General features: G+C 47.8%; 1 protein-coding gene across 1 annotated transcript; it reads right to left on the bottom strand.

Moving 5' to 3' along the window:
• Positions 1-601: 601 nt before the first annotated feature.
• On the bottom strand, positions 602-7,928 carry PFDN6 (prefoldin subunit 6). Its single transcript, XM_042452268.1, is given in 6 exon segments — positions 602-625; positions 627-731; positions 2,109-2,116; positions 4,900-4,968; positions 6,701-6,799; positions 7,791-7,928. Coding segments are annotated over 5 exon segments (270 nt in total). The 5' UTR covers positions 6,765-6,799; positions 7,791-7,928.
• Between the last annotated feature and the right edge of the window lie 4,025 nt (positions 7,929-11,953).

Here is an 11,953-nt window from a genome sequence, read left to right on the forward strand (position 1 = left end):
TGGCAAAGGGCTTGGACCCTGGGATGCCTTTCTAGCTTATGAGTCTAAGCCTCTGCACAATGGGCCTTCCGCATTCGCTGGGTTAGGGGTGCCCTCAAAGTGGGAAAACACTGCAAATAAATACTTTTTTTAACCTCAAAGAAACCTTATAGTCTCACTAGATCAGTGGTCCCAAATGTTGGTCCTCCAAGTAGTCCCAACCATCTGGAGGACCAAAGTTTGGGAACCACTGGCCTAGGGTCTGAAGTGTGGTCCAGACCTGGCTCTCCCTGCCAGGTGAGTGTGTGAACCTTTCCTCCATCTCCTCCTCAGTGAAACTCATCTTTTGAGCCGGAGGCACCTAGGACCACTATGCAGAGATTGGTCAGTGGTTTGTCCGTCCTGATGCCTCTCACCAGCAGCTGCTGCTTTCCAGAGAGTCTGAAGGAGGGAAAGCTGCCCAGGAAGCCTTGAGAGTCCCCTCTAACTGGGAACAGTGTGAAGGCAAGGTGGGTGCCCTAATCCAGAGTCAGGCCAAGCCGGCCCCTGTCCCTTCCTGAGCCAGGGAGGCTCAGAGCGTGGCCTCAAGGGGCTCCCTGCACTGAACCCTCCCCGGATCCACTCACATCTCTCCAGTGATGTACTCACCGCCTCTTCCCAACCGTCGCTTTCGCCTCATCCATGTCCTGCTTCACCAGCACCGGCCCAATCAGCTTGTAGACGGAGTTGGAGGAGTCCAGGAAGTCCAGTTCCTACAGTGGGATTTGGGGGGTGAGAAAAGGCGAGTAAGGCCACTGTCCAGTGTGTGGTGTGTGTGAAGCGCATTCTCTGAGGGCCCTGCCTGGTGCACTGGTCAGAGAATCCTAGAAGTGGAAGAGACCCCAAGGGCCATCCACCAGAATCCCATTCTGCCATGCAGGAACTCTCGATCAAAGCATGCCCATGATGATGCCATCCAGCCTCTGTTTAAAGATCTCCAAGGAAGGAGGAGCATAGGGCTATGGCTCTGGGAGATTAGGATTCAAATCCCTTTGCTGGGCCAAGGAAACCCACTGGTGACTTAGGAAGTCCAGGGTCACCAGGTGACTGAGGACAAGGCACTCCAAAATGTAGGACAGTCAGAAAAATGTAGGGCATTACCAAATACAGGCAGCCCTCCATATTTGTGTTTTGACTTTCGCAGATGTTGATTATCACGGATTTGGTTAATATATCCTCTCTAGGAATCTCTAGGTCCTCCAGCATAACTCTGCCAGAAACTGCCCATAGAGTTGTGCTGGAGAACCTAGAAATTCCTAGACCGAACACTCCTCTAGGCATTTGAAGGTCTTCCGTGTGATTCTATGATCAACGTCTGGCAATGTTGACCATAGAGTTGCCCAGGAGGAGTAGAGATTCCTAGAGTGGTTTTTGAGTCAAAAAAAGAAATGGGGATTTTTTATTTCCACAGCCATGGGGTCCTTTACACCCGCACCCAGTGGATGTGGAGGAGCCACTGTGAAAGCTAAAAACACTATGTAAATATATTTTGCTTCATATAGTTTATTGACAGCTATATTGCATATACTCTATTTTTACTAGTACTGCTGTATTTTTCTGATGAATGTAACTTGGTTAAATTGCCTTGTTGGCTGCAATAGACTTACAGAACTGTGAGTAGACAAGTGCTTACAATTGTAGTTTACTAGCAAACTACAAACCCTTGACTGAATCTACATTTAAATCATTCCTTTCATTTCTCAGCTGGCTGAAATTAGGGGGAAATACATTTCCAACATTTCCATTATGCCCTTCAAGCAGCCCATTGCCTAACATGTTTGCTGTCCTTTTCCCCGCTGAGAAAACAAGCCTGCCCCAAGCTCATGGAAGCCAGGTGGAGAGCTCTGGATAAGATCAAAGGGGAGAGAGAACAACAAGGATGTTACGGGGGGGTCTACTACAGACCCCCAGTCAGACGAGGAATTGGTATGATGCCTTTCAGAACCAGATGACCAACACGTCAGAAAGAGAGATTAGTAGTGATGGGACCCAAGGTCTGCGATGTCTCTACACTAATGCACAGAGCATGGGAAATAGCAAGATGAACTCGACAACTAGAACAACAAAGCAATATGATATAATAGGCTCACTTGAAAACCTGGTGGGATGAGTCCATGATTGGAATGTGGAAATAGAGGGGTAACCTTTAAGAGCAATAGGCTAAACAGGAAAGGAGGAGGAATGCACTCTATGTCAGAGATATTTACACCAGTGAAGAGATCCGGACATCAATTGGAAGCCAGAGGAGAGCATCTTGATAAGAATCAAAGGGAGGGAAACAAACAAGGATTTACGGTGGGGTCTACTACAGACCCCAAGTCAGACGGAGGATGGTGATATCTTTCTAGAACAGATGACCCACCATATAAAAGAGAGATGTAGTAGTGATGGGCGACTTCAACTACCTGATATTTGCTGGAAGTCAAACTCAGCCCAATCCTCAAGGCTAGCAAATTCCTCACTTGCCTGGAAGACTATTTCATGGTCCAAAAGGTGGAAGAGGCAACAAGGGGGTCAGCTTTTTGGATCTGATCCTAACAACATGACTTGGTTAATGGGGTGCAATGGTGGGATCCTTAGGTGGAAGTGACCATGTTCTCCTTGGAGTTTGTAACACTGGAAAAGAGAAGCACAGGCAGAGATCAGACTTAGAGAGCGGATTCCAACTTAGAGAAGTATTGAGGGCGATTCCATGGTCAGAAATACTAAAAGATAAAGGAGTCAGGACGGATGGGACTTTCTCAAAAGGGAGATATGAAGGCACAATTTCAAACAGTTCCAGTGAGAAAGAAAAACGGAGACGTCTCAAGAAACCAGGATGGATGACTAAGGAACTTTCAAGAGCATGAGTTTGAAACGGAAGATGTTAAGAATGGAAAAAGGGGGAAATCACAAAAAGGAATTCAAAGAAATAAGGGGTAAGTCAGAAAAGCAAAGCGCAGAAGAACTCAGTCTTGCTAGAGGGTTAAGAAAAAAAAAGGGCTTTTTGGATATGTCCGCAGCCAAAGGAAGAAGAGGAAACGTAGGTCACTGAATGGAGAGTGGCAAAAATGCTAAGAGAAGACAGAGAAAAGGCAGAATTCTCAAACCTTCTTTGCCTCGTCTTCTCAGAAAAGAAAAGGGGCTCACACCTGGGATAATGGAGCAGAGGCAGAGACAGCACAGAATAAGTAAAGAGATAGTAAGGAAACCTTTTATTATCTAAATGAATTTAAGGCCTGTTAAGACTGCCAAAATAAAGCTGCTTCGGTTCTCTTTGGAGGTATGCTGTTTAAATGATGCATGCATCCTAAGAATCCGGAAGCTGCACCAAAGCTGCACTCCGGTGCTTAGGAATGGGTGTGGCTTTGGGCACCTCCAGCTCTTAGGACCCATGCATCATTTAAAAGCATACCTCCAAAGAGACCCGAAGCAGCTTTATTTTGGCCGTCTGTAACAGGCCTAAGTCTCCATGACCAGATGAACTCCATCCACAGGGTATTAAAAGAACTGGCAAATGTAATCGGAGCCATTGGCAATAATAGTCTTTGAAACTCCTGGAAAACAGGAGAAATCCCAGCCACTGGAGGAGGGCAAACATTGTCCCATCTTCAAAAAGGGAAGAGAAAGAGGATCCCAACAATTAACGTCCAGTTAGTCTGACATCAATCCAGGAAAATCTGGAGCAGATCCTTAAACAGGAGTCTGTGAACATCTGAAGGCAATGCCATCATCACAAAAAGTCAACATGGTTTCAGAGAAAGAAGTCATGCCAGACAAACCTAATCTCTTTCTTTGATAAAATGACCACTTGGTAGATGAAGGGAATGCTGTGGATTAGTATATCTTGATTTCAGTAGGCCTTTGACAAGGTTTCCATGACATTTCTTGCAAACAGCTTGTAAAATGTGGGCTAGACAGGCAACTGTTACATGGATCTGTAATTGGTTGACCGGCGAACCAAAGGGAGCTCAACAATGGCTCCTTTTCATCCTGGAGAGACGTGACCAGTGGGGTGTCCAGTGGGGCTCTGTCGGGCCAGTGTTATTCAACATCTTTATCAATGACCTGGATGATTGGGAGCATACTTATCACTTGCAGATGACACCCAAATTAGGAGGAATAGCTAATACTCCAGAGGGGATCAAACATTCAAAATACCTGAATAGATAGAAAGCTGGCCACAGCTAACAAAATGAAATTCAACCGGGAGAATGTAAGGTATGCACTTAGGGCAAATGAAAATGCACAGATAGAGGATTATGGGGTACACCTGGCTCTGTTCAACTGTGGTATGATTCTAGATCCTACATAGAAGTCTCCTTAAGCCAGGTGTCCCCCATCCTATATTTGTGCATTTCATTTTTCCATCCTGAATTTAAGTAGCTTACATTTCTCTGTTTGAATTTCATTTTTTAGCTTGACCCAGCTTTCCAGTTTATTCAGGTCATTTTGATGTTGATCCTTGCCTTGGAGTATTAGCTATTCCCCTAATTTGGTTCATCTGCACAATTTGATAAGTATGCTCCCAATTCTGTCATCCAGGTCTTGATAAAGATGTTGAATAGCACTGGGCCCAGGGACGAGCCCCCACTGGACATCCTTGGTCACTCCTCCAGGATGAAAAGAGCCATGTTGAGCACCTTGGGTTCGACCGGTCAACCAATACAAATCCATTAACAGTTGCCTGTCTAGTCCACATTTTACAAGCTTGTTGCAAGAATGTCTTTGGGAACTTTGTCAAAGGCCTTACTGAAATCAAGATAGACTACATCCACAGCATTCCTTCATCTACCAAGTGGTCATTTGTCTGGCATGACTTGTTTCTCTGAAACCCGTGTAAACATTTTTGATAATGGCATTGCCTTCTAAGGTGGAGGGGAAGGAGGGAGGACGACTCACCTCTTTCACAACGTTGTTCTGTCAGCTGGGCCTCCAGTTTCTGCCGGGCGTTCATGCATTTGCTGATATCTGGAAGAAGAAAAGGGTGTCTTCTGTTAGCAGCGGCTCCTTTCCCAAGCATCATCAATTAACACCAATACAATTTCCTTCATGTCCCCGATACTTCAATGCCTTAGAATTCAGATATCACCTTAATATATCACAATATCATGTTTAATCTAGTTTTCTTCAGAAACGATAATCATATATCATGTATCTGATTATTTTCAACTTCCGTTATTTATCTCCATGTCATTTCATCTCCATTTACATTGTAATACGTAAATTATACATACCCCTTATCCATGTTCTTTTCTCTATTTTCTCTATTTCTAATTTTCTTATTCCACTTCCATCGCTATGTCTGTCTTTTCTATTCTGTTTTTTATCTCTTATTCGATTTATGCCCCATACATCCTTTCAATAATGTGATGTTTCCCCCTTTAATTCTCAGGAAAAAATATGGCTCAACATTTGGGGGACTTCCAGAGAGTAAGGGCTGTTTGACAGTGGAAGACGCTTCCTGGGTCTCCTTCCTTAGAGGTCTTTAAGCAGAGGCTGGATGGCCATCTGTCAGTGGGGATGCTTGATGGAGGAGTTCCTGCATGGCAGAAGGGGGTTGGACTGGATCAGGGCCCTTGCAGTCTCTTCCAACTCTTGATTCTGATTCTTTCCTTGTAATTTATGAGTTGGAAGACACCCCCAAGGGCCATCCAAACCCACCACATTCTGCCATGCAGCAGGAGATAAATACTAAGCATCCCTGAGAAAAGCCCGAAGTCTCCAAGGCGCTGGGTAATTGAAGTTTTCTAAGGCTTAGCCTTTGGGTAGGAAACAAAAATATGAAATATATTAAAAAAGGGCAAAGCCAAGCCTGTTGCGTTTAGCTCTGAATCAGCAGAGTAGCAGAAAACATGTCTTGTCTACTGTGTTTCCTAAGAGCTGAGACCGACTCCAAAGCCACAGAAGTAGCTTGCAGTTCAAACAACAGTTTACTATGGCTTTAGTCTGCATATACACAAAGGCTATATCCTAATCTAGCTTGCTGCGTATCTCATTGCGATGCGGCAGCTAAAAAGGCCAATGCAATTTTAGGCTGCATCAATAGAAGTATGGTGTCTGATCAAGGGAAGTAATAGTGCCCACTGTATTCTGCTCTGGTAGGCCCCACCTGGAATAATATTGTGTCCAGTTCTGGGCACCACAATTCAAAAAGGACATTGAGAAAACTGGAGCCATGTGTCCAAAGGAGGGCGACAAAAATGGTGAAGGTCTGGAAACCTTGCCCTAGAGGAACGCCTGAGGGATCTGGGATGTTTCCAGCCTGGAGAAAAGGAGGTTATAGAGGTGATATGATAGCCCTGTTTAAATATTTGAAGGGATGTCATATTGAGAGGAGAACAAGCTTGTTTTCTGCTGCTCCAGAGAACAGGACCCAATGGAGCAATGGATGCAAGCTCCAGAAAAAGAGATCCAGCTCAACATTAGGAGGAACTTCCTGAGAGTAAGGGCTGTTTGACAGTGGAATGCACTCCTTCCTCGGAGATTGTGGTGGATTCTCCTTCCTTGGAGGTCTTTAAACAGAGGCTGGATGGCCATCTGTCGATGGGGATGCTTTGATCTGGATTTCCTGCATGGCAGAATTCTGGTCCTGATCCTTTGGGATGACAAGGGAGAGTGAACCTGTGCAGCCAGCCTGGGACTGAGAGGAAAGCCATGGGGCAGAAGGGGGTCCCCGGTTTTCCTCTCTGGGGTCGGTTACCTTTCTGCAGCTGCTGGTATTTCTCTAGCTCCCCTTGGAGCTTCTTCTGAAGGGTCTCTGCCATCCCCTCACGGGCGCAGAATCTCTTGCAGGAGCGCTCTGGAGGAAGAAGGAAAGGAAGCCGGTCAGGCTCTGCTTGCGTAAATGTTGTTGGTGTGTGTCCCCATGCAGAAGCTTTGTGCCAGGAACAACACATGCACTAGGATTGGGGGCAAAAAACACAAACAACAAGAACACCATGTTTTTACCAGAGAGGACACCTCTCTAGGAATCTCTGGGTCCTCCGGGGCAACTCTGTGGCCAACGTCTGACAGAGACTGACCATAGAACTGCGCTGGAGGAGCTAGAAAGGCCTAATAACAAAGCCGCAAATATGGAGGGCTGAGTATCCTCTCAAGGAGGCTTTGTTGACAATGACTCCGGCCGCTCATCCGCTACAGAGGAGGCCAGCCTCACCAGGCAGCCAGGCACTGTTGCTCCTCCCTTACGGCCGCCTTCACTGGGGGAGACCTTCTTCCAGCCCTGAGCTGGAGGGAGACATGGGAATGCCTAGGCCCCTGGGCTCCCTTCCAACTCCTGCCTGGCAGAAGAAGGGCGCCTGCCTTAGCCTCCCCGGATCTCCTGGGTGGGGCTAGAGGGGCTGTCCATTCTCCTCCATTCCTCCGCCTTTGCAGGGAGTCACTGCCAAGGACCAATAGGCTTCCCTTGTCTTCCTTTGCGTCCAGCCCAGCCCCTTCTTCTTCTTCTCCTTCTGCCAGGCAGGGACTCTCCGCCAAAGCAGCCCCCTCCGGCCCCTGCTTCAAGAACAGAGGGGCCCTATTCCTTGCCTCTGGACGGCCCTTGGGCTCCCTCTCTCCTCCGGGGTCCTCTGTCTTCCTGCGGGGCAGAGGAAGGGAGGAAGGAAGGGGCTGGCCTGGGTGGCCCTTAGCGGCGGCGGCGCCCTCCAGCTCCAGGGTCCTCCGTGTGGTCCGCGCTCGCTGCTCCGGGCCCTGCTGCGCGGGGGATTCTGGGAGCTGCAGTCCAAGAGGAAGGGGCCCGACCGGGGCCCATCATCCCCGCCCCAAGGCCGGCCCCCTTCTGCCCCACTCACCCTCGGCCTCTTCCTCAACCGCCTCGGGCCGCCGGAAACGCCTCCCCCACTTCCGCTCGAGGAGTCCGTCTCCAAGGAAACCCACGAGGAAAGAGAGAGAGAGAGAGAGAAAAGGGCAAAAGAAGCCGACGGCGCCCGCCCACTTCCGCCCGGCCTCAAAATGACGGCCCCACGGCCCTTCCTGCCATAGAGAGGAGGAGCAGCGTCGGAAGACTCTATGGTTGGGGCCACGCGAGGGAGGAAGAGGAGGAGCCTCCAAGGGCTCACAGAGATAGGAAAGTGTAGAGCTATGTCTCCCCTTGGAAGGGAAAAGGAGAGGCTTCAGGGGGTTAAAGGGGAGCCTTGTGGTTGCTGCTGCTGTTCCTGAGGGAGAAAGGGACATTCACTCTCCTTTTCGGCTGCTGCTGCTGCTGCTACTACAGCTCCCAGCATCCCCCACAGCATACGTGGCAGGCCTGCTCCCTCAGGGGATTCTGGGAGCTGTAGTCCAAGACACAAGCCCTCATGAGAGAAACCCCTGAAAGCAGGGGCTTCCTTTTCTCACTAGACAGCCCTGTTTTGTACACAACCGTTTATAATTATTTACAAATCAAAAGGGTGATTCTTTTATTCCTCTAAAAACACACACCGAACATTATTAGTTTCTTGCTACTACATCTCCCAGAATTCCTCACAGCAAAGACAGCAGGCTGTTTCCTGGGGGATTCTGGGAGCTGTAGTCCAAGAACAACGAACGTTTCCCAAACCCTCGAGAGAGGAATCCACACACACAACTGTTTAGAATCATTATTATTATTATTATTATTATTATTATTATTATTATGATTATTAGTTTTATACAGGAATTATCATGAGCCTGATCTATCCCAATGTTTTTATCTTGCTGTAAGGGAATACTTTGTCTCTGCAACATCCAATTGTTATGCTTTATTCTGTGAACACTTTTCCCCTCGGCCTTTCTGTTTGTTACTTTTGGTTTGTTGTCTTTGGTTCAGGCTAAGGCTTTCTTGTCTTGATGGCCTGGAGAAGAAGCGCCTGCAGGAGGCCAGTGGGCCAGAACCAGACCAGCACTGGTGCTGCTCCTGGACTCAAGCAGCTCCAGCTCCTCCTCTTCGGACACAAGTGACTCATTGGACTCCATCTCCGCCAGAGAGAGAGGTCATGGAGTCCTATAGTTGGGAGAGACCCCAAGAAGATTGTCTACATCTTGACAAGAAGGGCCCTGATCCAGTCCAGCCTGATTCTGCCATGCAGGAGCTCTCCATCAAAGCATCCCCATTGACAGATAGCCATCCAGCCTCTGCTTAAAGACCTCCAGGACCAGGGAAGGAGACCTCACCACGGTCTAAGTCAGTCCATTCCTCCATTGAACAGCTCTTACTGCCAGGGGGTTCCTCCTAATGTTCAGCTGGAATCTCTTTTCCTGGGGCCTGCATCCAGATGCTGCTGCTGCTGCCTTGGATTATCCCATATTGAAGGGGGAGGGTAACAAGCCCTCCCAACCTATTGTCGGAAGGGTCCTTGGAGCACCCAGCAACAAAGAAAGTCCAGAGTCCAACTGTAGCTCAAAATAAGCACACCTTTATTCTCCGTACGGGGTGACAGCTGCCTAAATGGCAATTCCAAGACTGTCCCACCCAATTGTCTTTCTTCAAACCTTTTATACATTCAAAAATGCATAGTTTTAGCAACATCCTTTCTTCAAGTTACCTTTTAACATTTCTTAATTTCCAGAACCAGTTTATTGACTAATTCCTGTCTTCCTGCCTTCCTGGCAAGTTTCCACAGTTCTGGTTAATCTTTCACAATCCCATTGTTCCTCTTTATCGCTAGTTTGCTTTAGCCATGTTGTGCTATAATCATTAAACTGCCCAACTGTCCTTTAACCTTTAGGTATTTGTTCCTCTCAATATAATCACCCCATCATCACCAAGATCCTGAACAGGATTTGTAAGCATCTTCTGGGGATCCTGGGCAAGCCAAGAAAACCAGACAATAGGTTCACCTTTGCTGTCTGTTGTTGTGTGCCTTCAAGTAACATCTGACATATGGGGACCCTAAGGCAACCCTAGGACAGGGTTTTCTGGGGCTGAGAGCGTGTGACTCATAGAACCATAGAGTTGATTCTATGTCCAACCCCCTTCTTTGGCCATGCAGGAACTCTCAAAGCCCTTCCTGGGCCAGATGTATATCCAACCTCTGTTGAAAGACCTCCATAGAAGGAGACTCATCCGCTCTCCATTGAGGCAGCATTACTGTCAGGAGGTTCCACCTAATGTTGAGCTGGGATCTTTTTTCCTGACCCATCAAGATCACGCAATGGGTTTCCACGGCCGAGGGGGATTTAGCCCTGACCGCCAGAGTCACTGTCCAGTGCTCAAACCGCGACACCATGATGGCTTTGCAGGTTCTCCTTAGCAGTTCCACAGAAGTCGGAAATGACTTGGAGGCACACAACGCACCAAAGTCTGATTTTTGCCTGACCACTGATTCCAGAGGCTTCCTATATATAACACCCATTGTGCCAGGAGGCTCACATCCCAAAGTGGCTGATCTAATTCATTTCTGCCCTGTCTTTCTCCTGATCGCACAGAATACAGCCGGCCCTCTTTCTCTCTGGATTCTGCATCCATGGATTCAACCATCCACAGCGTCAAAATATTTTTAAAACAAAACCTTGATTTTACCATTTTACATAAGGGGCACCATTCAACCATGGCACTGTATATACAGTATTGTGCATCTAAGGCACAACGGCAATTAACTAATAGCAATGTAACAGCCATTAAATATGCTGTCCTATTTTTAAAAAAGCACTAATTTAAATCAGCATTAAATCCTCTAAAAACATTGCAATGAAAATATGAAAAGATTCTTTTGCAAAGTCCCCTGGATTCAGGCCAGTTTCCTCCAGCCTCCCTCCAAAGACGCCTGGCTGGAATAAGTCCCTTTGCCTAATCCTCGCCTCCATCATCCCCTTGGACTATCTCTCCCACTGGGTTAACGGGGCTGGGCCAGCCGTGAGCGTTTGCAAAGTAGGCCAGCTTGCAAGGCTGTTGTGCAGGACAACTGTGTGGGTTGCCATTATCATACACCCCTCTGGGACAAATTAATAGGTTTGTGGACCTCACACCCTTCGTGGCTGACAAACCCAAGAGGGACAGGAAAACATCTGGGTGTGGAGGAGCCTTGTGTCCATTCCTTTGGGAGAAAAACCCTCCGTCCGCTCCAGAATATAGAGTGCGGTCTCCTCTCTAATGGACAGTCAGTTCCGGAAGGGTCGGGCTAGAGCCAGGGGCCTTAAGATCAAGCAGTGTCCAGTTTCCATTGGGGCCTTTCAGGACTGTGGCTCCATCTGCACTGAAGAATTAACACAGTTTTAACTGTCATGGCTTAATGTGATGGAATGCTGGGATGTGTAGTTTGCTGTACAAACTGCAAACGCCAGAATCCTGTAAGCATTGTGCCACGGTGGTTAAAACGTGTCCAACTGCATTAATTCTTGAGTGTGGATGCAGCCTGGGACTTGCTTGAGAGCAAACTGATTCAACCCTCTTGGGTCCATGAGACCCAAGAGATTAATGGTCTGAGTGTTGGATTAAGATTCCTGGATGCTAGGGTCCATCTACACATTCAGTCCTGGAAACCCTTTCGGTGGCCCTGGGCAAGTCACACTCTCTTAGCCTCCTCAGGGCAATGCAATGGGGGCAACCATCTTATGAAGAGCTCTGGCCATGAAAAGGCTTTAATGGGTTCTGGACTAGGACTCTAGGAGACCAAGGTTTCCCAGGACCCTGGCTGGCCATGGAAACCTTTTGGGTAGCCTTGGGCCAAGTCACACTCTCTCAGCCTCAGATGAAGAACACGGGGGTGTCAAGCCCTCTCTGAACAAACCCTGCCAAGAAAACCACATCAGAGGGTTCCATTATGACCGCTATAAATTGGAAGCAGCTTGAAGGCATGCAACAGCAACCGTTTAATCCACTGATTGTAAAAGCTTCTAGGGGAAGAGAGGCCATCTTGTGGTCCTATTAAGACCTCCCTTGAATTCCCAGGTGGAGACGTTTGGTCTTCCAGACGCTCATGCATCTCCCAGTCTCATCATGCGTCACCACTGGGGAGGGGGCTGATGGGAATTAAGAGTTCAACTGAGTGCTGGACCT

The sequence above is a fragment of the Sceloporus undulatus genome, chromosome 2, assembly GCF_019175285.1.
Source record: "Sceloporus undulatus isolate JIND9_A2432 ecotype Alabama chromosome 2, SceUnd_v1.1, whole genome shotgun sequence".
In the NCBI taxonomy this organism is placed as follows: domain Eukaryota; kingdom Metazoa; phylum Chordata; class Lepidosauria; order Squamata; family Phrynosomatidae; genus Sceloporus; species Sceloporus undulatus.